At 44.8% G+C, this 17,007-nt stretch overlaps 1 protein-coding gene across 1 annotated transcript in view; it reads left to right on the forward strand.

Moving 5' to 3' along the window:
• The window catches only part of PRTG (protogenin), a gene marked incomplete at both ends in the record, with an annotated part of 92,309 nt that overhangs the window by 68,663 nt on the left and 6,639 nt on the right, over positions 1–17,007 (forward strand). The window contains 5 exons of the mRNA XM_080934337.1: positions 6,748–6,843; positions 7,705–7,891; positions 8,120–8,247; positions 10,040–10,210; positions 16,734–16,916. Of these exons, the coding sequence (XP_080790463.1) occupies positions 6,748–6,843; positions 7,705–7,891; positions 8,120–8,247; positions 10,040–10,210; positions 16,734–16,916 (765 nt within the window). The remainder of the gene's footprint in view (positions 1–6,747; positions 6,844–7,704; positions 7,892–8,119; positions 8,248–10,039; positions 10,211–16,733; positions 16,917–17,007) is intronic.

The raw sequence follows: 17,007 nt of genomic DNA on the forward strand, positions 1-17,007 counted from the left end.
GGGAATACTGTCTGAGCTTTAACAAACTACTTTGCATCGGTTAGACCCGTCTTGCCCGGTACCTATTTCTACTGTTGTCACAATTCCTTAATAGCTAGTGTTCTAACCTTGCAGACAGTTCTGATGAGGGAACAATGACTTGCACAGCCACAGAGCCATCTAAGCCTGAAACCTGAATCCCCCAGTGGCCAAGCTGTTTCTCTCCCCTGCATGGTTTGCTGTTCAGCAGAGAGCACAAGTGTCAAGTGTCTTTCTGAATATTTTACAGTATAAACTCCTAATCTCTACTTTCTAGGTGATACCATGATCCAAACTTAAATAGGCTTAATCCAGAGTCTACTGAACTCGTGTGTGTGTGTGTGTGTGTGTGTGTGTGTGTGTGTGTGTGTGTGTGAGAGAGAGAGAGAGAGAGAGAGAGAAAGAGAGAGAGAGAGAGAGAGAGAGAGATGTGCCTGCAGAAACCAAAAAAGGGGGGGTGGGGATTGGATCCCCTGAGGCTGGAGTCACAGATGATTGTGAACTGCCTATGAGGTTTTGGGTACAAAATTTAGGTTCTCTGAAAGAGTAGCAAGTACCCATAACCACTGAGCCATCTCTCTGGCCCTCAGGCTTTCTTCTTTACTGCTTGATAGTTAATCCAGACTGTGGTTTGGTGAAATTTGCTCAGCAGCTGAATTCCGTTGGACCTGCTTTCTTGGGCCTGCTAAAATCAGTTGGAGTCAGTCCCATTCCAGTACAAAGCCAGCATCCCTCTCCTGGTCGACACACCCATGCCATCTAGTGGTGCAAAGAGAAAACAGCACGTTTTTCTAGTAAAACTGGACAAAGGCAAGAATTTTAGTTGTTGTCTGACCCCCGGGGGCACGCTGCAGTGAAAAATGGGCGTGTGATACCAAATTCTTTAATAGATAATGTAAGAAATTTCATAAAGAAGCAGTTGTGGTTCCAGAGACACAGTTCAGCAGTTAAGACTGCTTGTTAGAGGATCCAAGTTTGGCTCCCAGCAACTATGCTGTGTGCTTCACAACCACCTGTAACTCCAGCTCTGGAAGAACAAAACCCATCCATGGTTTCCAAGGTTACCTGCACACATCCGCTCATGCCCATACACAGACACATGAATAAAATAAAATAAAAGTTAAGGGGGAAAGAGATGCGTTTAGCACTCCGTTATCGTTAAGTCATATAGAGTACATCTTATGACAATTTTGGCATTGCAGAAACGAGCGCTTTATTAGCCTCTGTTTTTCTTGTTCTAACTTGAGTGTAATAACTAATTATATAACAGATTGGATTAATCTTGGGGTCCATCTGCTTGCTGTTCTTAGTGCTAACCCTCAAGTACTTCCATATTTCACTCTTATGAAATACTTTACTGTTCTTTAATTGGGAAGACATTTAGTGGCTTGTTTTCCAAAACGTTTATTGTCTTCGGGGCTGTTGAACGAGAGCTTCCATGATTCATTTGGGAGACTCGGGGAGGCAGCTCTTCCTGTTGACCTTCATTCATATGTGTTTCAGACACACAGCTGGGAACCCTTACCTGCCCTGCGTGCCAGGGAATATTAATGAGGATGGTGAATTGAGTTCAGCTTGAGGACTTACTCATTACTAATTTCCTGGTATCCTGGGCTCTAGGCCTGCTTCATATAAGCAGATGTCTTTGGTCTTTAAACACCTCGAAAGATGATTTGTGGTAAGCCATGCTGAGGCTGTGTGCTCTCCTGTTCTATTGCAGTGCAGGGACCACCTCTGTTCCCAGGGCTGTGCAGAATGTTCTGATAGGCTAATTTCACTTAATACTCATGTCTGTCAGTCCCCTTGTATCTCTGTCTTCCAAATGGAAATAAATGAGGCTTAGAAGAAGAAGAGGAACTTGCTTAGATCTATATAACTAGTAACTCATATAGAATGTTTATGGACATTTTGTTTCAGTTTGAGTCAAGGTCTCACTAAGTGTCCCTGGCTGGCATGGAATATGCCTTGTAGAGAAGGCTCTGGAGCTCACAGAGTTGTGTCTGCCTCTGCCTCTGCCTCTGCCTCTGCCTCTGGTGCTGGGATTTGAAGGTGTGTACCACCACATCTAGCAGAATGTTAGTATCTCCTTTGGTGTATTTAGCAAGAAAGCAGAGGCTGGCCAGATGGCTCAGTGGTTAAAGCATCTGATGTAAAGACTGACAACCTGAGTTTGATTACCTGGAACCCACGTGTGGTAGAAGATACTTACTGCTCTGTTCACCATGGCATGTGTGCATCTACCTACCTACACACACATACACACACACACACACAAATAAAAAATAAAAAATAAAAATGTAACAAAACATCTTAAGGAAAAGCAAGGGCTAGAGAAATGACTTAGAGCAGTTAACAGGTGCCTGCTGTTCTTCCAAGGAACTCAGAAGTTTGTTTCCAAGTACCCATGTCAGGAGGCTCACAAATGCCTGCAACCCCAGTTCTCGGGGATCTGACACCCACTTCCGGCTTCCAGTGCCACTGGGCATACACATACAGACACACATACATGCACATAGGTAAAAAGAAATATTAATATTAAGGGTCAAAGCAACAGCAAGATTGTCTTTTAACCCTTGGGTCTTAGTCAACCCCTGACCTTTGACATTCTGCCAGTGTTTACCTGACACCTGGGAGCTCTTTCTTGGTCAGCCAGCCAGGCCTCTGGGCCTCAGTGAGGCCTGTGACTGCCTCCTGTGACTAACAGTCCCAACAGATGAGCATGTGGAGAGAAGTAATCAGGAAGGAAGGCAGTCAAGGCCCAGAGCCAGCAGAGGAGAGACAGGGGGCTCTACCTCAGCAGCGGGCCAGGGCCCTCTTTGTCTTAGAAAAGCAGAGGCACATTCGTTTGACTGGAGACCACAGTCGCCCTCATGTAAGCTGCTACTGCAGTGCGAACCATTATTAACCAAAATGTTTAGGGGCAGTAACATGGCTCGTCGCGTGAAGACGCCTTCCATTCAAAGCTGGAGAGCAGGGTTCCAGTGGAATCTCTGCTAAGGGAGGACAGCTCTAATTCCACGAAGTTATTCTGTGGTGCGTGCGCACGTGCACATACACATTCACACACACACACACCATTAAAAACATTTAGAATTAAATTTATAGTAAATCAAAATTATTTGGGCCTTTTCATTCCTGACCCATTATTTTTATACATCTTCAATTTTTAAAGCAGAATTTTAAAAGGTTTTTAATTTTATTTTATGTGTGTGTGTGTGTGTGTGTGTGTGTGTGTGTGTGTGTTTGTGTATGCATGTGCCTGTGGAGGTCAGAAGAGGCGGTCAGATCCCATAGAGTTGGAGGGTTTTTTGGTTTTGGTTTTGTTTCTGAGACAGGGTTTCTGTGTGTAGTCTTGTCTATCCTGGAACTTGCTTTGTAGACCAGACTGACTTGAACTTAGAGATCTACCTTCTGCCTCCCTAGTGGTGGGACTAAAGATGTGCACCACCACAGCCAGCAAAGCTGGAGTTACACACCGTGCTTCTGAGCCGCCTGATGTGGGTGCGAGGGCAGAAACATGCTTCCCCACTGGGCCATCTCTCCCGAGCCCTCTGAAGCAAACGCTGTCCTTCTGCACCATTATGGTGGCTCGTGCCCGTAATCCCAACCCTTTGGGAAAAGATGGCGAGTTCAAAGCCGGCCTGAACAACACAGGGAGACTCATGCGTGGTGTGTTCTTTCTGTGCCCTCCTTCTTCCTGCTTCCCTGAGAAACTCCACTGTCCTCTGTTGCTTTGCTCACTCAGCTGGTTCCCCTCAAACCACCTAAGTGCTGAGTGGCCACACTTAACTCCAGCAGGACTGTGACAGCCTTCCTCTCTGCTTTGCCACCTGAGGGGGTGGTCTTCAGAACTCAGGTTTGGGACTTGAACTGTTTTGTGGGGTCTAGTCTCTGTGTTTGCTTCTCTTTCAGATGTGAGTTCCCCGTGCTTAATTTATTAGTCTGCACTCTCCCTTCTGTTCATGATGGAGGTTTATGTTTTCTTCTTTAGCTGCTAAATCTCAATGCCTGGTAACTCTCAGGGGTGTGTGTGCACACGCATGTGTGTGTGTGTGTGTGTGCACGTGTGTGCACTCGAGCGCGCGTGCACATACATGTGGAGCCAGAGGTTGTCTTCCTCTGTTTCTTTCCACTTTGTGTTTAAGGCTGGGTCTCTTGCTGAATCAGGAATTCACTGACTGGATAGACTGCAGGCCAGCAAGTCTCAAGGGTCTTGTCATTGCTTCCCAGTGCTGGGGTTACAGGAATGTGCCATGGGACTCAGTGGGTGAAGTGTTTCCCATGCAAGCATGATGACCTGGGTTGTGATCAACACCCACATGGAAGCCAGGAGTGGTGGATGCCTGGTGCTCACTGACCAGCTATCCTAACTGAATCAGTAAACTCCAGGTTCACTGAGACACCCTCCCTCAAAAAATAACATGAAGAAGTAACTCCAGATGATGCCCCGTGTCGACTTTTGGCCACATAACTGTGTTCACACACATATCTGTGCACATCGCTTGCATATTTGCATGCATGTACACACACAACCATCCCAGAGAAACGAGCTCTCTTATACATTCTCACAGCTGCCTAGTCAGTGTTCTGTAAGAACGGCCCTACCGTGCCAAGCTCTGAGACAGGTGTGTCTCATCTTTCCTTTTCTGTGTCCACTCCATCCCTGGTGTGGCGGTCTACTATCAGCAGATGCTCTTGACCCAACACTGCGTTCTCCATTCATGAGAGTCTCTGTAGGTGAAACCTGGAATATAGTCAATGTATGGGTCCAATAATCGGCCGAGAGAAAGAAGAAAATGTATTCTAATTAAGCAGTCATTAATCGGAAAGTTGGAAATTTGGTGCTGAATGTTGGAAATTATTTGGGTCATGAAATTTAAGTGTTCTGTGTTTTCTGATAAGTACTTTTACTCTCAGTTTTGATGTGTGTGTGTGTGTGTGTGTGTGTGTTCTATTTTGAAGCTGGCTGTAAGAGACAACTTTCTTTTCTGATAGGAACATGTATTTATGCAAAGTTAGAGGCTTTATCATAGGCTCTCTGTCTAGACTGGGAATGGTAGTGCATTCCTTTAAATACTGCACTTGGGAGGCTGAGATGGGAGAATTGGGAGTCCAAGGCCAGCACGAGCTTCCTAATCAGGCCATCTCAGAGGGGGACAGAGTAGAACATACATGTCTAACCACAAATGCCCAGTTTCAGGCCGGCTTTGTATGGCCCCGAGCCTCTTCCTCACCACCTTTGTGCATAGCTTATAAAAGGGGATCGAAGTGCACCTAAGAGGGAGTTGTTAGTTTTTCTGTTTCTTTGTTTTAGTGCGGAGACTTTTTCTGCATCTCCTGGTTATTTGGTTGGGTATTTTTGTTATGATTTCATCTTTGTTTTGTTTTGTTGTTGTTTTCTGGGTTTTGGAGACAAGGTTGCTCTGTAGTCCCAGCCATCCTAAAACTACCAATGTAGACCAGGCTTGCCTTGAACTTACAGAGATTTTTTTTTTTTTTTTTTTTTTTTTTTTTTTGAAGCACTGATTTTTGTCCTGTGTGGATCCTGGGGATAGAATTCGAGTAGTCAGGCTTGGCCGCAGGCATCTTTACCCATCAAGCCTTCTTGCCTGCCCAGGACATCTTTTAAAATATATTTTAATATAAAGTATTAGAGTATATTTATCAGTTTCTAAATTCTAAAATATATTTATCAGTAGGCATGTACAATCTTAAAAATCACTTTGGAATTTCACAAATGTGTCTATTTTTCAAGTTTTAAATGCTTGAATTTTTAATGTGTGTGCTCTTAGGATAACTATGAATTTCTCATCTGTCTACTGTGAATGTGGGTGTGTTTCATTTGTTTAAGGAAACATGGCAAATATTCATGTACACCAAAAAAACTGCATGGGATGGATTTCATTTCAATGCTGTAGTAATTAACTGACACCAGTAGAGGGCGCTCCAGCTCACCTCTCTTGAGTTATTTATGGGCTTGAAAAGGAAGGTTTCTCCCAGACTCATTTAGAAATACTCAGAGGTTCTACAGAAGGGCGTTTCTAATGTTCCCTAACCCCGAGGGAAGACATGCTACTCTCGAATATAATCGCCTCATCAAAACATATCTGCATAAAATAACTTTTGGGGACACATGGACTCATGATAGAGGAGAAACTGAGGTAGAACAGGATAGAACTCTAAGCCAGCCTGGACTGTGTGGGAAATTTAAATCTAACCTGGGGTACATAATGAATTTGAAGTCAGCCTGGGCAAGACCCATCCTTAAAAATATAAATAAAGAAGGCTGATGAGATGGCTCGGCAGGTAAAGTTGTTTGCCATCAGGCCTGTGAAATGGATTTCCAGAACCCACACTCTCAACGTTGTCCGTGTGTGTGTGTGTGTGTGTGTGTGTGTGTGTGTAAGTGTGCCCCGCACATGGATACACAGACATACAAAATGAAGGAATGAAATGCAATTTAAATTTTTAATAAAAATGTGGTTATTTGAGGAGGAGTTGGTGATGGTTTGAAACTGGGTTTAAACACATTAACTTTAAGGATAATTAGTCCCAGTGGCCATGTTGCTAGTGAGCAGGAAGAGCCTTGGGAAAGGGGAAAGAAAGGTCCATTGTTCTGAAAGCTGTCAGGCCTCTGGAGGGTGGTCATCCCAAACCTACACTTCTGCTGGGGTTTCTGCTCACAGCCAGAGGGCTGGTCTGAATTATTGCTGCTGCTTTCCTTTCTAGACCCCAGAAGAAAATACCACGTCAGGCTACTGGCTTACAACAACATGGAAGACGGCTACCAGGCCGACCAGACCGTCAGTACTCCCGGATGTGTGTGTGAGTGATAGACACACAGTTTTCCGATGTGACCCACCCCTTGTTTGAAATTGTTTCCCTACTTCTAGAAGACTGGGGGGGGGGGTAAATTTCTTTATATCCTTCAAGCTGCTAGACTCGTCTTGAATAGGTGGATACTCAGAAAAGTGGGGTGTTTAAATTCTAGCAAGCAGAATGCTAGACATTAACTGGGGAAGAACACGTGGGTTTCCTCTACACTTACTTTCCCTTTGTCTGCTTTTCCCCTGAGGCCCTCAATTCTACATGTTGTTTCTAGCTCTGGCTTTCTCTGCCGTTGACTAGCACCTTGATTTTCAATCTGGTTTGTTGTTATTGTGGGTTTTGGTTTGAGGGAGTAGCTTTTATTATTATTATTTAATTTTTTGAGACAGGGTCTCACTGTGTAGCCCTGGCTGTCCTGGAACTTGTTATGTAGACCTGGCTGGCTATGTAGTCCAGGCTAGCCTCGAACTCACAGAGACCTGCACGCCTATGCCATCCAAGTGGTGGGATTAAAGACCTGTGCTACTCTGACTATCTAGAGCTATTGTTTTTCAAAATTCAGTTAAGCATTTGATGCCTTATGCAACTCACAGAGGAGTTTGTTAATTTGAGTGAGTTGGAGGCTGGTTAGTTTGAGTGAGTCAGAGATAAACCAATACCAGACCGATTAGTTTGAGTGTGTCAGACACTGGTTCCTAGTGTCTTGGGAAATTAACGCTTTAGTCTCAGGAGTAAGTAAGAGACTGGTGGGGAAAAGCCCTCAGATCCACTTACAGTAGAGTACTCCCCCTTTCCTTTACACTGATCTTATCTTCAGCACTAACCCTTGCAGTAAATTCTTGTTGCATTTCTCAATAGCTGTCCGTGACCGAATGGTCCCTCCGCCACCGCCACCTCACCATCTCTACGCGAAGGCAAATACCTCCTCGTCCATCTTCCTGCACTGGAGGAGGCCTGCATTCACCACCGCCCAAGTCATTAACTACACCATCCGCTGTAACCCTGTTGGCCTGCAGAACGCCTCTCTGGTTCTCTACCTGCAAACGTAAGTAGCTCATCCTCTCGGGTTTTTCCTTCGAGGTCCTAGCTTCTTACTGACTTGGGCTCAGCACGGGCTACAGCTGAGCACTCGTTTCAGGGTTGATCTAAAAATGTCTGAAAGATTCCCATGGCTCCTTCAGTTCTGACAGCTACACCTCCTTGATGTGAATCGCTACACTGACTGTTGGGAATATGTTAGTGGTGTTAACAAACCCCTTAATCTTGATCACAGATCAGAAACCCACATGCTGGTTCAAGGACTAGAACCAAACACCAAGTATGAATTTGCTGTCCGGCTGCATGTGGGTCAGCTCTCCAGTCCCTGGAGTCCCGTGGTCTACCATTCCACACTGCCAGAAGGTAAGACCGCAGCTTCCCTGTGGACTTTATCCTTTCGGTTTTATAACTTATTTTAGTGTTGTTTGTCTTGTTTTAAAATTTTATTTATTTATTTCATGTATGTGAGTACACTGTCAATGCCTTCAGACACACCAGAAGAGGGCATCAGATCTCATTACAGATGGTTGTGAGCCACCATGTGGTTGCTGGAAATTGAACTCAGGACCTCTGGAAGAGCTGCCAGTGCTCTAACCACTGAGCCATCTCTCCAGCCCTTGTTAATATATTTTAAAGACGGGTCTTACTATTTAGCCCTGACTGTCCTGAAACTCGATTTGTAGACCAGGCTGGCCTCAAACTCACAGAGATCTGTCTGCCCTGGCCTCCTGAGTGCTGGGATTTAAGGTGTGTGCTGCCATGCCTGTCTTTAAAAACAGAAACAAACAAAAATAAATAACTAAATAAATAAACAAACCCGAAACTCTATTAAGGATAGATTTTAAAGTATATGTGTCACTTTGAATTAAACACAAGTGACACATACCTGCCATCCCACACTTGGGAGGCAGTGGCAGGAGACTAAGAAATTGAAGATTATCCTCATCTCCATAAAGATGTCAGGGGCAGCCTGAGATTAGAAGAAACCAAGTCCATACGTCGATTTGAGAGCACACTGTCCCACACACCGAACAGCTGATATGTGCTTCTTTGTTTTCCTACATTTTGAATTTTTTCAATATATTTAAGGCTTTTTTTTTTCCTTCTAGGAAAATTCAAAGCAAGCGAGCTTTAAGTTCTGTCCCTTTGAATTTTTTTCTTCAGTCAGTCTTGACGCTCAAGTCTCAGCTCACTGAAAATGGAAGACGCTGGGTTATGCTGTTAGAAACTCATGTCACAGCCCCTTTTCCTACACGTGGTGCTGCATGGTGCCGTGTATGAATAGCTGGCTGTGCCGGCGCTGAGTCCTGTGGTCCCACTGTCCCCGGATCTGCCATGCTTTAACAATATCCCACAAAAGCAGTGCCCAACCCATTTCTTCATACTATGAGCTGTCGTTAAACATGGGGTCAGCTGATGTTCTGGAATCTCACGGATGTTCACCGGCAAAAAATATTATTAGAGTCTGTTCTCTAAACACACTGGTTCCTAGTGTCTTGGGAAATTAACGCTTTAGTCTCAGGAGCATCTGCTTCGAGCCTTCTGGGTCAGGTTCCTCTAAACATTTTAGTAGGGGCTGCAGTTTAGAGTCGGTACCTATGGGAACTTTCTCTGGTGAACTGAAGAACAATCTGCGCTCCCTCTGTGTTCCCTCCCCTTCCCTCTCTGTGCCAGGAAGTCTTTCTAATGGCTTTGCTCACGCTAGACAAGTGCCCTATTGCCATAAACCATTCTGATTAACAGTGATATTTTAAAAGTCCTAAAAATTGTATCCTTTAGACCCATCTAGAGTCCTCCCTCTTTATGATTTTTAAAAAAGTGTTTTAAACCTGAAAGTGAAATTAAGATTGGAGATATAGCTCAATGGGTAGAGCGCTTGGTAATCTCCCAGCATGCACGAAGCCCTCAGATCTATCCCAGCACCATATCAACCTGATAGAATGGTGGATGCTGACCCCAGCACTCCAGAGGTGGAAGCAGAAAGGTCAATTATTGAAGGCCAGTCTCAGCTATTTCCTTTTATCACAGTGAACCTCAAAAGAAAAAAAAAAAATGCCATAGTTTCTGGTTGTTCAGACTCCTCTGTCTGTCAGCCAGCATTGGGGTAATTAGAACCCCTCTAATTCTCATACACTGTCACTCTGTGTTCCTACAGCACCCACAGGCCCCCCGGTGGGGGTAAAGGTGACGCTGATAGAAGATGACACTGCCCTTGTTTCCTGGAAACCCCCAGATGGCCCAGAGACAGTGGTGACACGCTACACCATCCTGTACGCTTCCAGGAAGGCCTGGATTGCCGGCGAGTGGCAGGTCCTACACCGGGAAGGTGAGTACGATCACAGTAAGTCACCAGTGTCACGGGAGAGATGAGGGGAATAACAGGGAGTCCACACTGAAGTTACGTTCGCATTTAGAAAGGAATAAGTTGTTACTGAGTTTTCAGTTTTGTTCAAAGGGCATTGGCAAGGCATATCTATCCCTTTAGTTTAGTTATTTATTGTATGTGTTGAGTGCAGACACGCATGTGCCTCAGCGCACACACTGAGGTCAGAGGACGGCTTTCAGGAGTTGGTTCTTACCTTCCACATTGTTTGGGCAGGGCTTTGCTTTGCCTCTGCATGCTTTGAGATAGATGACCTAAGAGCTTCCAGACACTTCTGTTTCCGCCTCCATTCTCTTGGTGGGAGCGCTGGTGTTACAGACACTGCGGCCACGTCCAGCCTCGGGCAGTAGGTTCCAGGTCGGCAGGGTTGCTCAGTAAGCCCCTTTGCCTGTGCAGCCATCTTGCTGGCTCCAAGGTTTTTTGTTTGTTTGGTTGTTTTTTGTTTTGTTTTAGTTTTTTTGTTTGTTTGGTTTTTTTTAACAGAGAAAACATGATAAAGGTTTAAGAGCACCGTTTAAGATTCTTTTTTTTTTTTTTTGAGAGAAGTCCCCCATTCTCCCTCTTTTTTCCCTTTTTTAAGATTTGTTTATTTTTATTTTGTGAGTACATTGTAGCTGTCTTCATGTACATCAGAAGAGGACATCAGATCCCATTACAGATGGTTGTGAGCCACCATGTGGTTGCTGGGAATTGAACTCAGGACCTCTGGAAGAGCAGTCAGTGCTCTTAACCACTGAGCCATCTCTCCAGCCCCGTTTAAGATTCTTAAACATTGGTCTGTTTTTAGCTAAGGAATACTAAATTACCAAAGTCTTAATATTCTTGCTGAGTACTTTTAACATTACGTTCTTAAGTCTCCCTTCTGGATATGTTCCATGTGTCAGTTTAGATGGGGAGTCTAAAGTGTTATTTTGGCATGCCCTTAATTCACACATGCTGGAAAAGGAATGTTTGCCAAGCAGTTGTAAGTTTAAGGCTTCAGGGGTGGCAGTCCACATCTGTAATCCTGGCACTTTTGAGACAAGGAAGAAAGAGTCCAATCTTGTGGCTAGCCCAAGCCTATCATTTCACAGGGGAAAAAGCAAAAGCTGGGGATTGTAATTTTCTTTTTTCTTAAAAAATATTTTTTATTTACTTTTATTTTATGTGCATTGATATTTTGCCTGAATACACATTTGTGTGAAAGTATCAGATTCCCTAGAACTGGATTTACAGTAGTGAGCTGCCATGTGGATGCTGGGAATTGAACCTGGATCCTTTTGAAGAGCAGCCAGTGCTCTTAACTGCTGAGCTGTCTCTCCAGCCCAGCTACCACCACCCTCCCCCCACTCCCCACCCTGGTTTGGTTTGCTTTGGTTTTTGGAGACAGTTTCTCTGTATTGCCTTGGCTGTCTTGGAAATCGCTCTGTAGACCAAGCTAGCCCAAACTCACAGAGGTCCATCTTCCTCTACCTCCCAAGTGCTGGGATTAAAGGTATGTACTGCCACTATCTAGCTATTTTTAAAAATTTTAAATTTACTTTTAATTACGCATACTTGTGGGTTTGTGCACATGAGTGCAGTTCTTCTCATAGGCCAGAAAAGGACAACAGATTTCTTAGAAATGGAGTTTTTGAGCCACCACATGGAAAAGGAACCCAGGTCCTCTTCAAGGCTAGCCTTCTCTCCAGCCTTGTAAGCAGAAATTGTGATGGTTGGAGATGCATGTTTTCTGTTCTAACCAGCCCAGCCCTAATCAGCCAGTGAGGAGATTCGAAAGGACCTGGCAGTTATGTTGGATTGTCTGTGGTCTCCTGTACCTTCTCAGACCTCTCTGGAGGGTCAAGCAGTTGTTGCATTTTCTTATTGATTTGGTGAATCTCATAAGGATGGGGAGTCTAGAAACAGTGGGGTGGGGGATGTTGAGTGTGGGAGGGAAAGATAAGCCTCCGGAAACAAAGTGTTAGCAATCTTGGTGAGTCACGCTTACATTTGCTGATGTCCCACTAGAGACAGTATGAGCATGACAATCGGGACTGCCCACAGGTGTGACTAGGTCTCTCACTGAGGCCTCTTTAGTATCATCGTCTAGCTTGAGTTCTTTAAAAATGAAAAACATTTCAAGCCAGGCAGTGGTGGTGCACACCTTTAGTCCCTGCCCTGGGGAGGCAGAGGCAGGTGGGTTTAAGGCCAGCCTGGTCTACAGATCGATTTCCAGGACAGCCAGGGCTACACAAAGAAACCCTATTTCAAAAATCCAAAATAATGTAAATATTTGGCTGGGGGTAGGGTGGGGTGGCAGTAGGGATGGGTGAAGGAGGCCAGAGGGCAAATGGGGGGAAGGGTTGGTTCTCTCCACTGTGTTAGTCTTGAGGATCAGACTTTGATTATAACATTTGGTAGCAAGCATCTTTAATCTCTGCTGTTTTTCAGGCCCTAGCATATGCTTTGTATTAGATTTATTTTTACCTTTATTTCCACTTCTGTGTCTCTGCCCCATGTGGGCAGTGCTTACAGAGGCCAGAGGAGGACGCTAGGTCCCCCAGAGCTGAAGTTGCCCAACATGGCTGCTGGAAGCTGAACTTGGGTCCTCTGGGGGAGCAGCATTTTTAACTTTTGAGCCATCTCTCTACCCCTGCCACAATTCTGTTTCAGTCTCTCATTTCTGAGATGATTTACTGACACAACACTTGGCGAAATGACAAATCTGGTTTAATGAAGTTCCATGAACATTAATAAGGAGTCCCTGGAGCACATAGCCTTAAATTCTTCCTTCTTACCGTCCTAGAAGGAAACAAGAATTTCTTCTGCCTGTTTTCAAATTGACCTGTTCAGGAGTTTAGGAAAGAGCTCAGAAATGAATATCTTACCTCATTTCTGGCTCCATGGAGACTCGGACGGTAATTGTAGGCTTTTGCATCTGTGCGAACCTTCCAAACTACGTAATTGTGTGCAGGAAAACAGGGTCTGTGTGGCTGAGATTGTTCAGGAACATTCTTGTGAGACGCTTTTGTCATGTGTTAAATGCAGAGAGCTTTCTTCATAACTAATGCCCTGGCTCGGAAAGAACAAGTAAACAGTGTAAGAAAAAGCAATAGAGTCTTTGTTTGAGAGAGAAAATGGGAAGGAATCAACTTACCTACAATTGTCTAAAAAGCAATGACTTCAGCTTGGGGTGAAGAACTTAACATGGAAAACTGTCTTTGTATCTGAACATCAGTGTTAGGATGGCGGGGGCATGCGAGAACATGGGAAAATAAGGTTTTCGCCATGCCTGATAATATTTATTTATTTTCCAAACAGGGTTTCTCTGTGTAGCCCTGGCTGTCCTGGAACTAGCTCTGTAAACCAGGCTGACCTTGAACTAAGAGATCTTCCCAATAGATAATATTTAATATATACAAATTTATACATATTGATGTTCATATTTAATAACAAGTAGTCCAAGAATTCAAATTTTTCGAGAACCCAGATACTTGTGATGGTGGGCTGGCGAGGTGGACAAATGAAGGACATTGCCACTAAAGATGACCACTAACCACCCACAGGATAGGAGGAGAGAACTGTCCTTCAAGTTGACCTCTGAGTCCCACCCACAAGCCTCGGGTGCTCATGGGGAAAGACTGTTATGCCGTTTTCTTTGTGTGTGTGTGTGTGTGTGTGTGTGTGTGTGTGTGTGTGTGTGTAACTGAAATCATAATGAACAGAAAGATTTGTGTACATCACATACTGCAGATTCACTTACAAAATTTAACTTTAATTGGGTTGGGGGTATAGCTCAGCTGGTGGGATGCTTGCCTGGCATGAATCCCTGGGTTTAATCCTCAGCACTGAATAAAGCTGGTTGTGGTAGCTGGTGCATGGCTGTATCTCAGCACTTGAGATGTGCAGGCAGGAGGATCAGGAGCTCAGGGTCAGCCTTGCCTACGTTTATGTTTGTAGGAGGGTGTCAAATCTTGGAGTTACAGACAACTACGAGTTGCCATGTGGGTGCTGGGAATTGAACCTGGGGCCTCTAGAAGAGCATTCAGTGCTCTTAACCAATGATCCATTTCTCCAGCCCAGCAAAACATTCTTTTAATTAAATGAAAATTTTGCTTCTGGTAGTGATACGTTTTGCCAAGCATTTTGAGAAATTAAATACATTTAATGATAGCACGGGAGCTTTATTTTTATCTCTACTGATGAAGAAATTGGATTGGTCCTCCAGCTAATTTTAACTTGTCACAGTACATCTTTGTTTTGTAATGCGTCTGCCTACATCTAAGGTACCCAGTACAGACTCTTCCTGCTTCTAAATAGGGCTTTCTGGTGTGTTTGTGTTGACTTAGCAGTGGCGTTACTCAGGTAACGCACCCTGTCTCTTCCAACTTGAAACCAGAGAACAGGAAAACAAGCTCTGCCCAGGCTTCTGGCACTGCCTTTGGTGGCTGGGCCAGTTGACACCATGTGACCTGCAGAGTGGCCTCTGTATCAGGATCTCACCTGTAGGATTGGCCACACATCCCTTGCTGAGTGAAGTGCACCCTCCTACGTGCTCTGGGAAAGCCAGCCCTCCTGCAGCAAACCCTCCTGAGCTCTCTGAAGCTGATGTCCCCCTGAATCTGGAGAAAAGGCGAACAATTCCTCCTGACAGCAGGAAGGCTTGGTGTCCCTGTGCAGGGCACTACCCTTTGGCACAGCGCTGTGACAGCTTTGTGGTTGAGTTTCTTAAAGGGCAATACTCTAAATGCAGGAGGAAACAGCAAGGTTCAAACAGGAATTCCCAGTGCCCATCACAGAGAGATGCCGTACGGCTGCTGCACATCTGTGAGTCCAAATAAAAGTACCTTTGAAGAGAGACAGATCTCAGGCAGATAAACACCAACATCTTTTTAAAGACATATTTATTTCTCTAGTGGGGGGTGGAGGGTGAGGTGCATGCCACAGTGGAAATCAGAGGACAACTGTTGGGAGTTCTCGCTCCACCATGCGAGTCCCAGAGATCAAAGTCAGCTTATCAGCCTTGGTGGCACGTGTTCCTAACTGGCTGAGCATCTTGCTGGCCTGGGCCTGGTCACCTTGCTGGTTAACCTGGTTGAGGAGGTGGCTCAGTGAGTAAAACACTAGCCACCAAGGCTGAAGACCTGAGTTCAGTGCCTGAAACCCACGTGGTGGAAGAACAGAAGATGTTGCCAGCTGCCCTCTACGCTCCATGCCTGTGAGGTGTCGCCAGCCTCTGTGGTTCCCGCGGAAACCTGTGTTTTCATTTTAGAAACATAATCAGCCGCTAAAAGATATATTCAACATTTGGAAAATATTTTGTTTTCTTCCTCGTTTAAAGATTTGTGTGTGTGTGTGTGTGTGTGTGTGTGTGTGTTGTTTTGTCGAGATGAGAGTCTCTCTCTTTAGCCCTGGATGTCCGGGAACTCATTTTGTAGACCAGGCTGGCCTCAAACTCACAGAGATCCACCTGCTTCTGCCTCTAGAGTGCTGAGATTGGTGTGTGCCACCATGCCCGGCTAAAATTATTTTTAATTGTGTATAGGTATGTGTGTCTTTATGGGGACGTGTGTATGAGAGTGCAGGTCCCTATAGAAACCAGGGGCTCTGATCCCCTGGAGCTGGAGTTACAAAGAGTTGTGAGCATGGGTGCTGGGGATTTAGTTTAGTCTCTGCATAAGCAATACATACGCTTAACTGCTGAGCCATGACTGTAACTTGGTAGTAGAGTGCCTGTGTCAGAGCTGCTTATAATGCCTATGTCCTCCCACCATCTGTGAGCACTGCACTCACACGCACCTGCCCTGTCTCCATGCACATATACACAGCAAACAAAAGCCTCCAGCTAAAACATCATCATTGAGGCCTTTATGGGACGTCTGTATATGTATTGTAGAGTGTTAAGTGAAAACATGAAGATAGGGCAGTGCATGGGGCAGATATGTTTTGGGGGTGTGGATTGTAGCTCGGTAGTAAAGAGCTTGCTTAGCATGCACAAGGACCTGGGTTCAATCCCAGCACCATACTCAATTCCCCCTCAAATAATTTCGGAAAACCAAACAATCGAAAAATCTGTGTTCATACATTTGTACACATACACAACTAGTTAAAATATCAACAATGGAACGGTCATTTTCCCAGTGACCCACAATGACAATAGTCACTTGTATAATCAGGACAAAGATTTTTAAAGATTTGCTCCTATAGTTATTTATGTGTGTATGCATGCCACATGGTTGGGGGTGACTGTGGGGTCCAGAAGAAGCTATCAGACCCCTTGGAGCTGGAGTTACAGGTCATCTCGAGCTGCATGACATAGGTGCTGAGAATTGAACTCAGGTTTTCTGAAAGATCAGCAAACACACTCACTTAGTGACTAAGCCATTTCTCCAGTCTCCCTGAGGGGGAAAAAATTTTTTTTAATTTATCCTCAGAAAAATGCTAATTAAATGTAAGTTCATGTTTGCATGGCTGTAAAAGTTTACTTAATTTGTGATGTTTCTAGGGGCAATAACCATGGCTCTGCTGGAAAACCTGGTGGCAGGAAACGTGTACATTGTCAAGATATCTGCATCCAACGAGGTGGGAGAAGGGCCCTTTTCAAATTCTGTGGAGCTGGCCGTCCTCCCTAAAGATGCCTCAGAATTGAACCAGAGGCCCAAGCGTTTGGATTCTTCTGATGCCAAAGGTCGGGATGCTGCCACAGTCACTGGTTTTCTTATTCCCTGAGACTTGATTTCAGGTCCCATAGTCACCACCCCCCTGAACCTGCACTCAGT

This window comes from Micromys minutus (genome assembly GCF_963924665.1).
Source record: "Micromys minutus genome assembly, chromosome: 21".
NCBI lineage: Eukaryota > Metazoa > Chordata > Mammalia > Rodentia > Muridae > Micromys > Micromys minutus.